Below are 18,287 nucleotides of genomic sequence, written 5' to 3' on the forward strand. Positions count from 1 at the left end.
AACCTGACCTCTCACTGCAGTTAAACCGGATCAATCACTGCAGTTAACCCTGATCTCTCACTGCAGTTAAACCTGGTCTCTCACTGCATCTAAACCTTATCTCTCCCTGCAGTTAAACCAGGTCTCTCACTGCATCTAAACCTTATCTCTCACTGCTGTTAAACCTGATTTATCACTGCAGTTAAACCTGATCTATGACTGCTGTTAAACCTGATCTCTCACTACAGTTAAACCTTATCTCTCACTGCAGTTAACCCTGATCTCTCACTGCAGTTAAACCTCCTCTCTCACTGCAGTTAAACCTTATCTCTCACCAGAGTTAAACCTTATCTCTCACCAGAGTTAAACCTTATCTCTCACTGCAGTTACACTTTATCTTTCGCTGCAGTTACACTTGATCTCTCACTGCAGTTAAACCTTGTCTCTCACTGCAGTTAAACCTTATCTCTCACTGCAGTTAAACCTTACCTCTCACTGCAGTTAACCCTGATCTCTAACTGCAGTTAAACCTGACCTCTCACTGCAGTTAAACCGGATCAATCACTGCAGTTAAACCTGATCTCTCACTAATTAAATCTGATCTCTCACTGCAGTTAAACCTGATCTCTCACTGCAGTTAAACCTCCTCTCTCACTGCAGTTAAACCTGATCTCTCACTAATTAAATCTGATCTCTCACTGCAGTTAAACCTTATCTCTCACTGCAGTTAAACCTGATCTCTCACTGCAGTTAAACCTCCTCTCTCACTGCAGTTAAACCTGATCTCTCACTAATTAAATCTGATCTCTCACTGCAGTTAAACCTTATCTCTCACTGCAGTTAAACCTGATCTCTCACTGCAGTTAAACCTGATCTCTCACTGCAGTTAAACCTGATCTCTTACTGCAGTTAAACCTGATCTCTCACTGCAGTTAAACCTGATCTCTTACTGCAGTTAAACCTGATCTCTCACTGCAGTTAAACCTGATGTCTCACTGCAGTTAAACCTGATCTCTCACTGCAGTTAAACCTGATGTCTCACTGCAGTTAAACCTGATCTCTCACTGGAGTTAAACCTGATCTCTCACTACAGTTAAACCTGATGTCTCACTGCAGTTAAACCTCCTGTCTCACTGCAGTTAACCCTGATCTCTCACTGCAGTTAAACCTGATCTCTCACTGCAGTTAAACCTCCTCTCTCACTGCAGTTAAACCTGATCTCTCACTAATTAAATCTGATCTATCACTGCAGTTAAACCTGATCTCTCTACAGTTAAACCTGATCTCTCACTGCAGTTAAACCTGATCTCTCACTGCAGTTAAACCTGATCTCTTACTACAGTTAAACCTGATCTCTCACTGCAGTTAAACCTCCTGTCTCACTGCAGTTAACCCTGATCTCTCACTGTAGTTAAACCTTATCTCTCACTGCAGTTAAACCTCCTGTCTCACTGCAGTTAAACCTCCCCTCTCACTGCAGTTAAACGTTATCTCTCACTACAGTTAAACGTGATCTCTCACTGCAGTTAAACCTTATCTCTCACTGCAGTTAAACCTGATCAATCACTACAGTTAACCGTCATCTCTCACTGCAGTTAAACCTTATCGCTGACTGCAGTTAAACCTTTTCTCTCACTGCAGTTAAACCTGATCTCCCACTGCAGTTAAACGTGATGGCTCACTGCAGTAAACCCGGAGATGTCTTTGCACCTGAACTGAAAAATCATATATGCCCTACAGCTCACTGCCTGGTCTGTCACTGCATTTAAATTTAAAATCTCACTGCAGTTCATCCTGAGATCCCATTGTAGCAAAATGAAAAACTATGATCATCTAAACCTGATCTCTCACTACAGTTAAACCTGATCTCTCGAGAACAAGAAATTGCTCCAGTTAAGCTGACCACTCATTGCAGCTAAAGTAACCACCTAACATAATATAAAACACACATCTCACTGCATTCAAATGTAATCTTCCATTGCAGTAAAGCCTAGCATCTCACTGCACTTAAACCTGATTTATCAATGCAATTAAAATTGCTTTTTAATGCACTTACATTTCTCTCACTGCATTTACGTCTCTGACTCCTCACTCGAAGTAAACCTGAGCTCTACTCCTGTCTCATCACAGTACGTAAATCCGACCCGTGACTACACACACTAAACAAAACCATATTTCATTACATGTATGACTTCACTTCTTTTAGTATCTAAAGCACCCTTTCCTTACATTTGTACCTGACCGTTGAATGCGGTTAAGCTTGACCTCACACTGTAGATACACTTGACCGCTCACTGGATTTCAACCTGACCTTGCACCAGAGTTAAACTTGTTCTCTTAGTATAATTAAGCCTAACCTCTCATTGCAGCATAATAGTATAACAACAGCTATTCCTGAGGTATAAGAGCTCCTAACCCAACACCTTTAATAATTAATTTTTAATGTAATTTATTTTAATTTATTAACTGTGACCCCGTTCTCGGTACAAGTAAACCTAGTGAAGTAGAGCCATATCTATTAAGTGCTGCTATTGCTGTCCCCTGTGCATGCGCTCTAAGAACCTGCCTTGCTTGACGCCCTGCTTCACAGAGGTCAGGTGCACTTTCTAGCACAGGATTTGTACTGTAAACACTACAAACTCCTTTGACTAGACAAGCACAGGATCCTATACACCGGATGTGGTCTGTGCATTTAAGTATGCATACAATGTGAAGGCTTTTTTGTGAAATTAAACCATTTCTCCTTGTTAGCACCTACTTCACCGAGGCATTTTAGGATGCAAAGTCTTGTTTGGTTATCTTAGTAGATCAGGCTGTGCATCAAAACCCATGGGTGCTTGCTTTAAACCACTCAAGTAACACCCCTTTGATGCAAAGCAACACAAAGCAGCACAAAGTGTTTTTTTCCATGGGGAAAATTGCACATTTCTAGCTGAAAATGCATTTTGTGGTGGTACCATGTGCCACTTTGAGCTGGTGTCCTTGGTAAATCTGGCCCTCCATATGTTAAACAGGATCCCAACTGAGCTTAAATTCATATTTTCTTGCAGTTAAACCTGGCCTCTCACTATTCCTTGGTGTGCTATACAAACTCCTTACATTCATCTACCCATACATTCACCCAAATCAAACACTGGTTGACTCGCATGTTTCTCCACTCATACATTGATTATTTACCCAATCGTGCCTCGTAACCAGTAAGGCAACGCGTCTCTTCGTTCTGCTTTCTAACATGTTCATCATCCTCACTCCAATTAAACCTGTCCCTCAAAGTCCCTCAACCTGCCCCTCATTGCAAAGGCACATCTGCCTGATACTACATCTCCCCTACGCATCAGTGCAGATCCTACCGCCCAACGCTACGGAGTCCGCCCCTCCATGTGGAAGGACCCGCGGCTGGCAGTGCTTAGACCTACCTTCTTTGCAGGTGACTTTGTGTTTTGAAGGAGTCACACCTTATTGCCCAATACTGCAAACACTGTCCCTCCCTGCAGTCCCCTCTGCGTGGCCAAATCCCTCTTACATGTTGCTGACTGCACACACAACTGTCTTCTTGACTCTCCTCAGAGTGCTCCTAACCTTCACCACAAACAGAGTCCTCACTGAGTAATAATGCACAGGACTCTGCCAGGTGTTTTTGATTCACCTGTAAGCACAGAAGAGGGTTTCTTGAGGGTTTTGAGGGAGAACCCCTCTTTTTTTGCAGGTCTTTGTGAGCATCCTTGTATCTGATCTCTTTAAACCTTCTACTAACCCTCATGTAAAGATCTCTTTTGCATGCAACACACATTCTCCTCTTCCCCCACAGTCCCCTTTTCTGCTTAGGTGCTTCACTGTCACAACAGTGCAAGTCCAGCATGTCCACAAGGAAGTATGCCCGGCCCTTTACCTCCCTTTTGGGTTTCCAAGATGGGATCTGGTCGGCTGTGCACTTGTTTTTCAGCAGTGCCCCTTGCCTCACCTCATGCTGTGTTGTTTGACCCAGGTCTTGGCACTCACTGATGCCACCACCTTCTTCTCCCACCCCTGCCTGAGCTTAAGATGAGAACATATCAGAAATAACAATGTCATGTTTGGTAAGTTGTCCAACCACAGAGGTCCAGTTGAGCAGACAGAGCCCAGGCAACTGTTTGTGCAAGGTGGTGGCTCAATGTCGAGTGGCCGTGGCCGAAGGCGAGGCGCCAGTCAAGCTGTGTTGGTCATCTGTGTGGAGACAAGAGTGAAGCTTTCCTGCAGCTGCTGCTGTTTCATCTTCAGGCACTGCTTGAGCCTCTCCTGGAAGGACGCTGTGGTCACGGTGTAGAGGATGGGGTTCAGGGCACTGTTGATGGGAAGAATGAAAATGACCACCCAAGAGGTGATGGTAACTGCAACAAGAAGAAAGCATGAGTTGTAACCTTGCTTCTTGATATGTAGTGAACATACATGATCTGTTACAAACCTTGGCTCAGATTGATGAAGCCCTTGCATTGCCTTTGCATCACACACGGCAATACACGGGGTTCTTTGAGATTTACTAAGCCACGAAAAAAGACACCTTGTGTGGCTCTGCAAGGCTTAATAAATCTGGAATAACGCAAGGCAAAGCAAGTCTTTACATACAAAAATAGAAAATAGGTGTGAACTGAATGGAAAAGGACCTCTGTTTATACTTTAATGTACTGTCTCAGGAGCTAACAGGTTTTTTTCTTGCAAATGAACCAATGCAAAAATTCCATTTTGATTTTGTATGAGTTTTTGCACCATATCTTACCTATCCGTAAAGCATAACAACATATAATGCTCACATTCCACAATTACTGGTGGCCATGGAGATGGATGAGAAGGTGTGGACTCATAGCAGATAGAAACAATTTGAAGGTCATCTGAAGGTCATATGCTCATGTACAACTCTGAGGTGTACTTGCAGACCGGGTCAGGGCATTTCCAATATTGAACCAAAAGTTGAAAGGATAAAAGCTTTCAATCAAAAAGTTATCTGGAACAGACATCCTTGCAGTAGAGTAACCATAACTTGCTTCAGAAAGAATACACTTCCAATTTAGGTGCTGTGAATCTATCCGGCTTAAAAGGGAGAATTTACCATTTGATATGGGGCTGTTTCCTAGTCTGCGCCAGTTTTAACATTTAGGCTTCTAAGTTTAGCAGACAAATGGAACACTACTGGGTGTGGAATATTGAGAAACAGACCTAGAACCTTGGGACCACAAACATCTTCATGAGGGAACTCTGAGTCTCAAGAGACAGTGGAGATGTACCCATCACTCCACTTGTCTGCAATTTTAACATTGGCTGACTCATAGTTGTCATTGATACCCCAGCCTGCATCTCTATGTTATTAGGACCCCATTGTACTTCATTGAGTCAGCCTGGCGCTGCAGAGGAATGTCTGTGTTACACCTCACCGAACTTAGGGGCATATTTATAGGGGCTACGCCTTCTATACAAGGCGGCATTAAGCCACGTTAAGTGGCTTGATGCTGCCTTAGGAAATAAAGCCCCCGTTCATGGTACACTTAGCGTGAAAGGGGCGGGCAATGGATGTTGTGGTGGGCATTCCACTGCAACACCCATTTATTTTGACGCTGTCCACTATGAACAAGGGTGGCATACATAGGAAGCAGCACAATAAATAAGACCAGGCAAACCCTGGTCAGAAACCATGCGAAAACAAGGAGAAATACTAGATTTCTCTTTGTTTTTGCTGTTTCCATGTGTGCTGCGTTGTGCAACACAAACATGGAAACAGCAAAACGCCAATGATTGATTATGTGAAGGAAGGTGCCCCTTCCTGCATATAACCAATCATTTAAAAAAAAAAATGCTGTTTTGCAACTTCCTTGTGTGCTGCATCAAGCAGTACACATAGAAGTTACAAAACAGCATTTAATGAGAGTTTATGTGCAGGAAGGGTAACCTGCCTGCTTATAAACAATCTTACCCCTCAACACAGGCAACCGTGCACTACGGTGCAAGGGCGCCTGTGTTGGTGCCTGGCAGCTAAAGTTAGCACTAGTGCAGGGTGATACGCAGAGCTGCACCATATTCTAGTAAATATGGTGCAGCCCTGCATTTTTAAAGTGATGAAGCGTGTCATTCGCTTTCTTGGCTTAACTACACGCTTTGCACTTGTAAATATACCCCTTAAACTGAACAGTCTTAAAGCCAATTGTAAGAAGAGCATGGTTGAGAACACAAAGGCAGGAGATGGCATTTATATTCAGGACACAAGAGTACTTTTAAGATTGCAAAATTTCTGCTAACAGAGATGCATAAAAGATACTTTTAGACGCATGCAGTGAACTGGTTTTTATCCATTTTTGTATCTTATGTGAATGCTATGCACAGCGCATGAAAGTTTAATAGCGAAACGTAATATGTCTGCATCTCAATGGAAATGCTGGTTGGAGAACAGGATCAGCATATGACATTTATTCAGCTGCCTTCTGGGAGGTTATATATCCCACCTCGCTGTAACCTCCTTTAGCACTTCCAAATAAAGTTAATCAATTTCTCTTCTACCAAAGGCAAAACATGGCAAGAGTGAGACAGCGAAGAAGCATTTATGTACCACAAACACGAACTGCGTCTTTCTCTCTGAGCACTTTGTTGTTGGTTGTGATACTCGCTTCAGTAGAAGGAGCCTCATTTTCCCAATTCATACATGCCAATAGACCCGATTCAGGAGGGAAACTACCGATTTTTCAAGCCAAAAATTGGTTTATTTTAGTTGTCTCCCATCTGAAATTGCATTTTCTACAATAGAAGTCAATGGGGAATTTTCATTCTCCCTTTTTTTCATTTTAAATCTCCCTCGTCCCTGTCCTAAAATGTTGGCATGTATGCCAATTGTGAACAAAAAATAAGGCTGTAAATTCAGTTGATTTACGTACAAAGTTAACTACATTAACGAAAGAATTATTCTTTTGTTATATGGAACTAGTCTGCCATCGTGTGGTCAGTTGTGTAGCTGCAGGTATACAACCTAAAAAGCAGCGCTAGCCATGAAGTAACATTCTTTTTATGAAACAAGCCTGCCCCCCTGTGGGCACCGAGCAGATTGACTCTGGAAGCACCTCACAGAGGGACTCTTTGGTTTCTCGCTGTCCTGAGCAGAAATTGTTATCAACTCACAATGCATGTACCAGTTTCTGGAGGTCTGACCTGGGTACGGTGGTTTGGGCCAGTGGGATGCCGGCACCACCTCAAAAAAAGGCACAAAAAAACCTAAACAAACCGAGAGGCCTTAAGTGCCCCTGAATTATGGCAGGACAATAGAACTATTGCGCAGGATTGTCCTTTGACGCTGGTCTGTCCCATAATCACAGATGTCAATGAAATGAAATGAAATGAAAGTGAGTTTTATAAAGCGCGTTACTACCCGGAGGCCCCGTAGATGCGTGTCTCGGGGAGTCTACTGACTTACTTAGAGAAGAGGAAGGTTTTAAGGTTTTTGCGGAATTTTAGATGATTGGGCTCGCTGCGAAGCGTGGAGGGTAAAGAGTTCCAAGCCGTGGCAGCATTCAGGGAGAAGGAGCGTCCGCCCCACCTGGCCCATTTGATCTTGTGTGTTGTTGCCAGACAGGCCATGCTGGAACGCAGTGATCTTTGAGGATGGTAAGGGGTGGCTAGGGAGCAGATCATTGCGGGGGCGTTTTTCCACATGGCCTTGTGCATTATGCACATAGCCTTGAATTTTACCCTGGCCTGGATGGGCAGCCAGTGTAAATTCCTCAGGGCAGCACTACCCGAGTGTCTACGGGTCAGGCCGACAAGAAGGCGTGCTGCTGCATTCTGAGTGACTTGCAGCTTTTTAAGTGTGCTGGTCGGTGCACCCAAATACAGAGCATTCCTGTAATCAAGACGGGACAGGATGATGACCTGGACCATTATCCTGCGGGCCTGAAAAGGGAGGAGTGGTAGGACTTTCCGCAACATTTGCATCAACCCGAAGCAAGTGGCGGAGAGTGTTGTGGCTTGCTGGTTAAGTTCAAGTTCAAGTTCAAGTTTGGCATTTATATAGCGCACTACTCACCCAGAGGGTCTCAAGGCGCTTGAGGGAGGTGGGGGGTTATGTATCAAATATCCAGGTTTTGAGTTGTTTTCTGAAGGAGAGGTGGTTTTGAGTAAGGTGGAGATGGGTGGGGAGGGAGTTCCAGGTTTTGGCCGCAAGGTAGGAGAAAGATCTTCCCCCCATGGTGGACCTGTGGATGCGTGGTATAGCGGCTAGTGCTTGGTTGGAAGAACGGAGTTTGCGGGTGGGGGTGTAGAAGGAAAGGCGTGTGTTGAGGGATTCGGGTCCTAGATCGTATAGTGCTTTGTGTGCATGGGTGAGGAGACGGAACGTAATTCTTTTGTTGACAGGGAGCCAGTGGAGGTCTTTCAGATGACTGGAGATGTGAGCTCTGCGGGGGACGTCTAGAATGATTATGGCAGATGCATTTTGGATACGTTGGAGTTTTTTCTGTAGTTTGGCTGTGGTTCCGGCATAAAGGGTGTTTCCGTAGTCTAGTCTGCTAGTGACCAGTGCGTGGGTTACTGTTTTTCTTGTTTCGATGGGGATCCATCGGAAGATTTTTCTGAGCATGCGTAGGATGTTGATACTGCAAAAACAACAATGATGGACAGAATGTGGATCAATGTCACACATTCACCCCAGTCAAAAGATCTGGGCCCAAATCCATCGTTTTTCCACTCCACACCACCCTGGGTTAGACAATGGCGATATGCAAATCAGCGCTGACCCTGTGCCCCATGGGAACAGTCCAGTCCGAACTACAAAAGCCATGTCCTTCCCAGAACGGAAACAAGCATCCGAGGACCGGCCCGGTTTCGAGGTAACACCTCTCATCAGCCCGGCTAGCTTGCGTCCAGTGGTGTGGAGTGCCTGGGACTCACGTCTGAGCATCCCCAGTACACTTAGAGCGGTTACTGCAAAAACAACAATGATGGACAGAATGTGGATCAATGTCACACATTCACCCCAGTCAAAAGATCTGGGCCCAAATCCATCGTTTTTCCACTCCACACCACCCTGGGTTAGACAATGGCGATATGCAAATCAGCGCTGACCCTGTGCCCCATGGGAACAGTCCAGTCCGAACTACAAAAGCCATGTCCTTCCCAGAACGGAAACAAGCATCCGAGGACCGGCCCGGTTTCGAGGTAACACCTCTCATCAGCCCGGCTAGCTTGCGTCCAGTGGTGTGGAGTGCCTGGGACTCACGTCTGAGCATCCCCAGTACACTTAGAGCGGTTACTGCAAAAACAACAATGATGGACAGAATGTGGATCAATGTCACACATTCACCCCAGTCAAAAGATCTGGGCCCAAATCCATCGTTTTTCCACTCCACACCACCCTGGGTTAGACAATGGCGATATGCAAATCAGCGCTGACCCTGTGCCCCATGGGAACAGTCCAGTCCGAACTACAAAAGCCATGTCCTTCCCAGAACGGAAACAAGCATCCGAGGACCGGCCCGGTTTCGAGGTAACACCTCTCATCAGCCCGGCTAGCTTGCGTCCAGTGGTGTGGAGTGCCTGAGACTCACGTCTGAGCATCCCCAGTACACTTAGAGCGGTTACTGCAAAAACAACAATGATGGACAGAATGTGGATCAATGTCACACATTCACCCCAGTCAAAAGATCTGGGCCCAAATCCATCGTTTTTCCACTCCACACCACCCTGGGTTAGACAATGGCGATATGCAAATCAGCGCTGACCCTGTGCCCCATGGGAACAGTCCAGTCCGAACTACAAAAGCCATGTCCTTCCCAGAACGGAAACAAGCATCCGAGGACCGGCCCGGTTTCGAGGTAACACCTCTCATCAGCCCGGCTAGCTTGCGTCCAGTGGTGTGGAGTGCCTGGGACTCACGTCTGAGCATCCCCAGTACACTTAGAGCGGTTACTGCAAAAACAACAATGATGGACAGAATGTGGATCAATGTCACGCATTCACCCCAGTCAAAAGATCTGGGCCCAAATCCATCGTTTTTCCACTCCACACCACCCTGGGTTAGACAATGGCGATATGCAAATCAGCGCTGACCCTGTGCCCCATGGGAACAGTCCAGTCCGAACTACAAAAGCCATGTCCTTCCCAGAACGGAAACAAGCATCCGAGGACCGGCCCGGTTTCGAGGTAACACCTCTCATCAGCCCGGCTAGCTTGCGTCCAGTGGTGTGGAGTGCCTGGGACTCACGTCTGAGCATCCCCAGTACACTTAGAGCGGTTACTGCAAAAACAACAATGATGGACAGAATGTGGATCAATGTCACACATTCACCCCAGTCAAAAGATCTGGGCCCAAATCCATCGTTTTTCCACTCCACATGGGAACAGTCCAGTCCGAACTACAAAAGCCATGTCCTTCCCAGAACGGAAACAAGCATCCGAGGACATGGCTTTTGTAGTTCGGACTGGACTGTTCCCATGGGGCACAGGGTCAGCGCTGATTTGCATATCGCCATTGTCTAACCCAGGGTGGTGTGGAGTGGAAAAACGATGGATTTGGGCCCAGATCTTTGGACTGGGGTGAATGTGTGTGTTTGCAATTACCGCTCTAAGTGTACTGGGGATGCTCAGACGTGAGTCCCAGGCACTCCACACCACTGGAGTCAAGCTAGCCGGGCTGATGAGAGGTGTTTCCTCGAAACCGGGCCGGTCCTCGGATGCTTGATTCCGTTCTGGGAAGGACATGGCTTTTGTAGTTCGGACTGGACTGTTCCCATGGGGCACAGGGTCAGCGCTGATTTGCATATCGCCATTGTCTAACCCAGGGTGGTGTGGAGTGGAAAAACGATGGATTTGGGCCCAGATCTTTGGACTGGGGTGAATGTGTGACATTGATCCACATTCTGTCCATCACTGTTGTGTTTGCAATTACTGCGTAGGATGTTGAAGCATGAGGAGGAGACTGCGTTGACTTGTCTGGTCATCGAGAGGGAGGAGTCTAGGATGAAGCCCAGATTACGTGCGTGGTCCGTAGGTTTGGGGGCGTTTCCCAGAGCCGGCGGCCACCATGAGTCATCCCAAGCGGAGGGGGATGATCCTAATATGAGGACTTCCGTTTTGTCCGAGTTCAGTTTAAGGCGACTGGTCTCCATCCATTCGGCCACTTCTTTCATCCCTTCGTGTAGATTGATTTTGGCGGTGTTTGAGTCTTTGGTGAGGGAGAGGATCAGCTGGGTGTCGTCTGCGTAGAAGATGATGTTGAGGTTGTGTTTGCGAATGATGGATGCGAGGGGGCTCATGTATACGTTGAAGAGTGTGGGACTGAGTGAAGATCCTTGTAGTACGCCGCAGATGACTTCGGTGGCTTCTGATCTAAAAGGGGGGAGGCGGACTCTCTGGGTTCTTCCTGCGAGGAATGAGATGATCCAGTCCAGTGCTTTCCCTTGAATTCCGATGTTTCTGAGGCGGTGTATGAGGGTATTATGACAGACTGCATCGAAGGCTGCGGAGAGGTCAAGTAGGATGAGGGCAGCTGTTTCACCATTGTCCAATAGTTTACTGATGTTGTCTATTGCTGCGATGAGGGCGGTCTCGGTGCTGTGTTTGGCTCGGAATCCGGATTGTGATATGTCGAGGGATTTGTTGGATTCGAGGAAGGCGGCGAGTTGACTGTTGACAGCTTTCTCGATGACTTTGGCTGGGAATGGGAGGAGCGAGATAGGGCGGTAGTTTTTAAGTTCATTGGGGTCTGCTGTGGGTTTCTTCAGGAGGGCGCTGAGTTCGGTGTGTTTCCAGCTTTCCGGGAAAGTGGCAGAGTTGAAGGAACTATTGATGATGTCGCGAAGGTGGGGAGCGATGATGGAGTCTGCTTTGTTGAAGATGTGGTGGGGACAAGCGTCGGTTGGGGATCCTGAGTGGATGGAGTTCATCAGGCGGATGGTGTCTTCAGTGGTGACTGGTTTCCAGGTACAAAGGTTGTTAGGGGGGAGATTAGGTTCTGAGGTGAGTGGGGTGGATCGGTCATCCGGTTGTTTTGTGAAGCTGTTGTGTATGTCGGCGATTTTGTTGTGGAAGAATGAAGCTAGGGAGTCTCAGAGGTGCTGGGAGGGAGTGATGTCATTGGTGCCGGCTAATGGGTTAGTGAATTCTTTTACTATGTTGAACAGTTCCTTACTGCTGTGGGCGTTGTTGTCGAGTCGATCTTTGAGTGCTGATTTCTTAGTGGAGCGTATTGGTTGATGGTGTTTACGGGTGGCGTTCTTGAAAGTGGCTAGGTTTCCGGTGGATGGGTTTCTTTTCCAGGCTTTCTCGAGGATGCGGCATGTCTTCTTGGATTTCTTAAGCTCATCATTGAACCAGGGGGCTTTCTTGAGGTGTAACTTGGTAGGGTTGTTTTTCAGAGGTGCTAACTCGTCAGCGCTGCGGGTGATCCATTGTGCAAGGTTGGTAGCTGTTTGGTTTGGGTCTGATGAATAGGTAGGAGGGTATTGGTGGAGCGATGTGAAAAGTTGCTCAGTGGTGATTTTGTTCCAGTTCCTGCGGGGAATTTGTTGAAGCTGGTTTTGGGACGTAGTCTTTTTGTAGTTGAAGTGCACGCAGCTGTGGTCTGTCCAATGGAGAGCTGTGGTGTGGTTGAAGGAGACGTATTTGCTGGATGTAAAGATTGGATCGAGTGTGTGTCCGGCACAGTGGGTGGGGGTGTTAACAAGTTGTTTGAGTCCAAGATTAGCGAGGTTATCTAATAGGGTGATGGTGTTTCTGTCGTTGTTTTTATCTAGGTGGAAGTTGAGGTCGCCTAGTAGGATGTAGTCCTCGGAGGGGAGGGCGTGTCTTCGCTGAATTGTGTGCGGGGTCCGGGTGATCTGTAGATGAGGGTACCTCTGAGTGTAGTCTTGGGGTTGATGTGGATCTGGAAGTAGAGGTATTCGGAGGTTGTGAGGATGTCATCGGAACTGGTCGAGATGCGAAGGGTGTTTTTATGAACAATGGCAATGCCTCCTCCTATTTGGTTGGTTCGGTCCTTACGGATAATCTTGTAGCCGTCAGGGATGGCTATGGCGATGTCGGGTGTTGAAGAGGAGTTCATCCAGGTGTCTGTGAGGAAAGCGACGTCCGGTGATGTAGAGTCGAGTAGATCCCAAAGTTGGACGGCGTGACTGTGGACTGAGCGGGTGTTGAGTAGGATGCATTTCAGATGGTTGGTGTCGGCATTCTGTTTGATGTTGGTGGGTTTGGTGAGGGTCCTAATGCAGGCAAACTTGCAGGAATTGCAGGTGAAAGGTCCATGGGTGAGGCCGGGTGCAGCTTGGTAACAGGTTGGTGGTCGGCCGGGGTTAAGGGCTGAGAGGGTAGAGGCGTCGTACGTGATGCGGGAGGAGGGGGGGTGCGGGAACCAGGGGGTCTGGTGTTGGGCGCGGACGGGCGTAGACGGGCTTACCTTTGGCGCACCTTCGGCGCGGCCGCAGCGCGTGGACGCTGCGCGTAGGTCCATCTGTCTATAATGGGTAGTGGAGGGGGGCGGAGCTTGGGAGGGGCAGCTGGGAGGCGGGAGCGAGGTGGAGTGACGGTGTGGGAAGGCACAACAAAACAAAATTGCCACAACAATAACAACAAATGCTGCGATGCAGGGCGAGATTGGGCAAAAAGGAGCGCTATGGGGGAGAACTAGTGCAGTTAAAAGCGCTATGAAATTTGGCAGCAGTTTAAGTAAAATGCACACAGCAATGAAATTGTACCGACAGGCAGGCGAGGCAAAAATCACTCAACAATTAGCAACCAGCAAAGCAATACAAAGCCCAGCAGTGCGCAAAAGAACTCGAAATGCAAAACGTAAAATGCACTCAGCAGTCAATAATCAGTGAAGTAACACAATGCCCAGCAGTGCGCAAGCGAACTCGGAATGCAAAACGAGAAATGCTCTCAGCAATCGCTAATCAGTAAAGCAATATCGAGCCTAGCAGTGCGCAAATGAATAGACAGAGGCTAGCGCTTGGAAAGATATTTGGCAGAATCAGAAGCGCTACGCCACAATACCAAATGAGGAGGAGGTGAGGGGAGCGACCGCTTCTGCCGAGGACAGGACGGTCACCTTAAAGCTTAGGGTATCATTCAACCACATGCCCAAGCTTTTGATTCGCTTTTTTGGCTCTGGGGGGGGGGGCCCATGCAGGGTGGCCATTCTAGGGTCGGTCTGGGGCCGGCTGTGTTCCCCAGGAACATCAGTTCTGTTTTGTCCCCGTTAAGTTTTAAATCTGAAGAGGCCATCCATTTTGTAACTGCTACTAAGCAGCTATTCAGGTTGGAGGGGGTGCTTCCTGGCTGATTCAGGGCCACCACAAGCTGGGTGTCATCAGCGTAGGTTATGATTTCAAAACCAAATGGGTGGACGACCTCTGCTAATGGCTGCATGTAAACGTTAAAAAGTGTGGGGCTCAGGGAGGATCCCTGGGGCACACCTTGGTTGAGAGGCCAAGTTTTAGAGTGAGTGTCACCCTCCACCACCTGGAAAGTGCGGTTTCCTAAGAAAGACTGTAACCATGAGATAGCGCTTCCCGTCACTCCGAGCTGTTTTAGGCAGGAGATAAGGATGTTACTGTTTACGGTATCAAAGGCGGCACTTAGGTCCAGCAGCATGATTGCTGTGGTGCCGCCTTGATCCATGTGCTTACGGGCTAGTTCTGTGACAGTCAATAGTGCCGCCTCTGTCCCCAATTTTGGGCGAAAGCCAGCTTGAGAGTCATGGAGCAGATGATTAGCTTCCAGATAGAGCATAAGGCTGGTGTTAATGTGTTTCTCAAGCAGCTTGCTTACCCAGGGGAGGAGTGAGATGGGGCGGTAGTTGGTCATTTTTTCTGGGTCGAGGTTGGGTTTTTTCAACAAAGCCCTGTCACATTTCCAAGTTTCTGGTACTCTCCCTGTAGTGATTGACATATTCGCAATGTTTAGAATCGCTGGTCTGATGATATCCGCAACATATCAATGAAGTCACAATACACACGTTCTGCATGATGCAGCACTGCAATGCATTTCCCACCACCTGAGGAACCTTAGGAAACCACGGGCCATTCTCAAACTTGAATGTCTCAGGTGGATTATGCAAATTCCCTGCACCTGGCTTCCAAACTCTTGCTAAGAAAACTACAAAGGAGCAAAAATGAGGGGAACACATAACACCTGTGATAGGGCAATAACTAGTTCCCAATAGCCAGGTGCTCAGCCTTTGAAGCGCTCTACCTCTTCCACAGCGCCATCAGCGGGAAAGGCTCGCGGCTCCTACAAGCTGCGGAGCAGATCTGCTAATATTTCACGCAACGCAGCAGGATAAGTAGCTGCACGTTATGAAAGAGAGAGAGCAGAAAAGCGCCATGCTTCACTGATGCCATCTTTACAGGAAGGATTGTTTTTTGTACAGGAAGGAATACGTTGATGCACACATAGAAAGAGGCAACATTAAGGATAAATTAAGTATTTTTCCTCTTTACTCCTCTGTTCGGTAGATGCAACATTTTAGCCCAAATCGAGGTTTATAAGTGTTTGTAAATCTGGGTTTGTGCCACGATACATGCGGGAATGCCCATGCTCCACGCCTACCTGACACAAAGTAACGCATGACAGCGCTATGTGCTGTGTTGATTTACTTTGTATTAACTATGCCATGCAAAGCTCCACAAATTGACTTTGCGTGGCTTAGTAAATGGCAAAATGGATTTTGCATTGCGGCTGTGCAGCAACACTGCCCCCAAAGCAAAATTTTAGTAAATCTGGGCCTAAATTACTATGATACTTCCAAAAGCAGACACTGCACTCAAGAATACCAGCGCACCTTGGGGCATATTTACAAGGATTGACGCTATGATGGTTTGATGCTGCTTAGCATAATTTTTTTTACCGCTGCCATACGCCAATTCCTTAGTGCCATGCTAGTGCCGTATTTATTATACGGCGCTATGTGGTGATAGGAACAGCTAGCGTCAGGAATAAATGACGCTAACTCTAGCCTCAAGTCATAAGAAAAATACACGTTTGCATGAAAAAAGTGACAGACGGCCAATTAGCGGAAACAAAAATCACTTTCGTCGGCCGAACATCCCATGTCAGAGTCTAGCACGATAAAAAACTTTAAAAAACCCCCCAAAAAAACATAGCGGAAGGGCCCCGCTTGTGAGTGCCTTCTGCCCTGGCCAGCCCAGTATCGTTCAAGGGCCCTTGCTTTGCTGCCGGTCTCGGAGTGGGGCATTGTTGCTTACTGCCGGGCCCGGCGAGGCTCAGCCCGGGGAACCTTGACCTTTGCCTGCATTGATCGGGGTGCTGGACTGTGGCCACGCGGAGTGAGGGAGGCAGTCACTGCACTTGCTACCAGGATACTGCATTGGTTGCTCCTGGATTGTATCGGCGGAGGCCTGGCCGTGACAAAATGGCGACGAAAACGGAGACTGAGAAGCAGACCTCTAGGACCGTCAGGGGTGCCAGGCAGATTCATTCCAACAAACTGGACAGATATACTCTGCCCAAAGGATCGCCACAGGAGCCTAAGAAGGGTCCGGGAGGCGGCTCTGACGACCGCTCTGCAGGGGAGGATCCGACCTTGAATGATCTTATGGCGGCTATCACTGGGGTCAAGACGTCTTTGGATCAGAAGATGGAGACTCTTGATGCCAAGCTGGACACCGTTTCTATAGAGATGGGTTGATCCGGGCGGACCTTTCCAAGGCTAATAAGAAGGTTAAGTCCTTGGAGGTCAAGACGATGAGCCTCATAGATGACGTCAATCAGCTGCAGCAGGAGGTACGTGACCTCAGGTCCTCAAGGGAGAGCAGAGATCGGCGGCTGGACGAATACGAAGGGCGGGCCCGCCAAAACAACGTTCGAATTTTGGGAGTCCCGGAGAAGGCGGAGGGGCAGGCCTCTTTGTGGAGAACCTCATCCTCAACCACCTTAAACCAAAGGGCCTCAGCAAGTTCTTCACATTGGAACGGGCACATAGAGTACCGGATGGCAAGCCCCGGGTTGGGGCAAACCCGAGACTGATCATTGCCCGTGTGCTTAACTTTCGTGACCGGGACGCTATCCTGCAGGCGGCCCGTTCGGCGGACTCCCTGGAATTCAAAAATGCGAAGCTCTTGTTCTTTCCGGACTTTACAGAGGCGGTGCAGAAACAGTGGCAGAGGTTCGTCGCGATCAAGAAGTTTCTGAGAGACAGGGGCATGAGGTACGCCATGATGTTCCCAGCCCGTCTTTGAGTGGAAATCGACGAGAAGGCATGGTTCTTCGACAATCCTGATGTGGCGGCGGACTGGCTGGAGACTGTTCAGCGCCCTGACCGGGATTCCTGCGAACAGGGGGCAGCAGAGGAACAATAACTTGGTTTGGCGTGGGTTCTGCAGGGGGCGATCGATAGTTGTATTGGGGTGGGTTTCTGCGGGTGGCTGGAGTTTGGATTGCCCGCAAATTTGTATTTATGATGTTGTTCACTTATTTTGATTGCAGGTTTCTCCACAGAGAGTCGGTGGTGGGGGGTTGGTGGGCTGGGTAGTGGGCCCTCCTTTGTATTCTACTTTTAGATTTTGTTGCTTAGTGGGGGGCCACAGGCACACTGCGAGTTAGGGATGAGCGTAAGCTGTAAGCAGGGGTGCAGGGCAGGGGGTTGGGGGGGTCTGGGGTTTGTTTTTGGATTTTTGGAGTCCCTTTTTTGTTACACTGGGTGCTATCGAGATATTTTGTTTTTTCTTGGAGCGGTGTTGTCCTCCGTTAAAGGGGTGGTTGGGATCTCTGTCTTGAGTTGGAATGTGAATGGGCTGGGGGATAAGATTAAGAGGGGTATGGTTGGCCAGTTGATCTGGAGGAATTCCCCAGACGTTGTGTTACTACAAGAAACTAACCTTATGGGCAAGCGGTGCATGGCTCTCCATAGAGGGGGCTATAAGTTGGTTGTGCATGCTGGTTTCACGTCTGGGTCAAGAGGGGTCGGGATTTTGATCAAGAACTCCTTCCCATTGGCCATACAGGCCACCTAGATGGACAACAGGGGCAGGTATGCTGGCATCTCGGGGCTGTGGGAGGGGAGAACTGTGACCTTTCTGTCTGTCTATATCCCTCCGGCCCTTCAGATTGATACATTCCATCATCTGTGTAAGATTTTTCTCACTTTGCCTGTTGGGTTGTTGATTGTGGGTGGTGACTTCAATGCAGTTGTGGATGAGATGGTTGATAGGTGTCCGGCTCGGGAGTTGTTGCCGTCACAGAGGTGGTTGGCTGATTTCATGGACACGGTTGGTCTGGTTGATGGTTGGAGGTTTAAGAACCCTGGTGATTCTCAATACACTCATGTCTCGGCTGCTCACAAGTCT

General features: G+C 47.9%; 1 protein-coding gene across 1 annotated transcript in view; it reads right to left on the reverse strand.

The window, feature by feature from the left end:
* Positions 1–4,065: 4,065 nt before the first annotated feature.
* The window catches only part of LOC144752040 (relaxin receptor 1-like), a 998,955-nt gene continuing 984,733 nt past the window's right edge, over positions 4,066–18,287 (reverse strand). Inside the window, exon 17 of the mRNA XM_078639991.1 lies at positions 4,066–4,346. Coding sequence (XP_078496117.1) covers positions 4,165–4,346 — 182 coding nt within the window. The 3' untranslated portion in view covers positions 4,066–4,164. The remainder of the gene's footprint in view (positions 4,347–18,287) is intronic.

This window comes from Lissotriton helveticus, chromosome 4_2 (assembly GCF_964261635.1).
Source record: "Lissotriton helveticus chromosome 4_2, aLisHel1.1, whole genome shotgun sequence".
NCBI classification, from domain to species: Eukaryota; Metazoa; Chordata; class Amphibia; order Caudata; family Salamandridae; genus Lissotriton; species Lissotriton helveticus.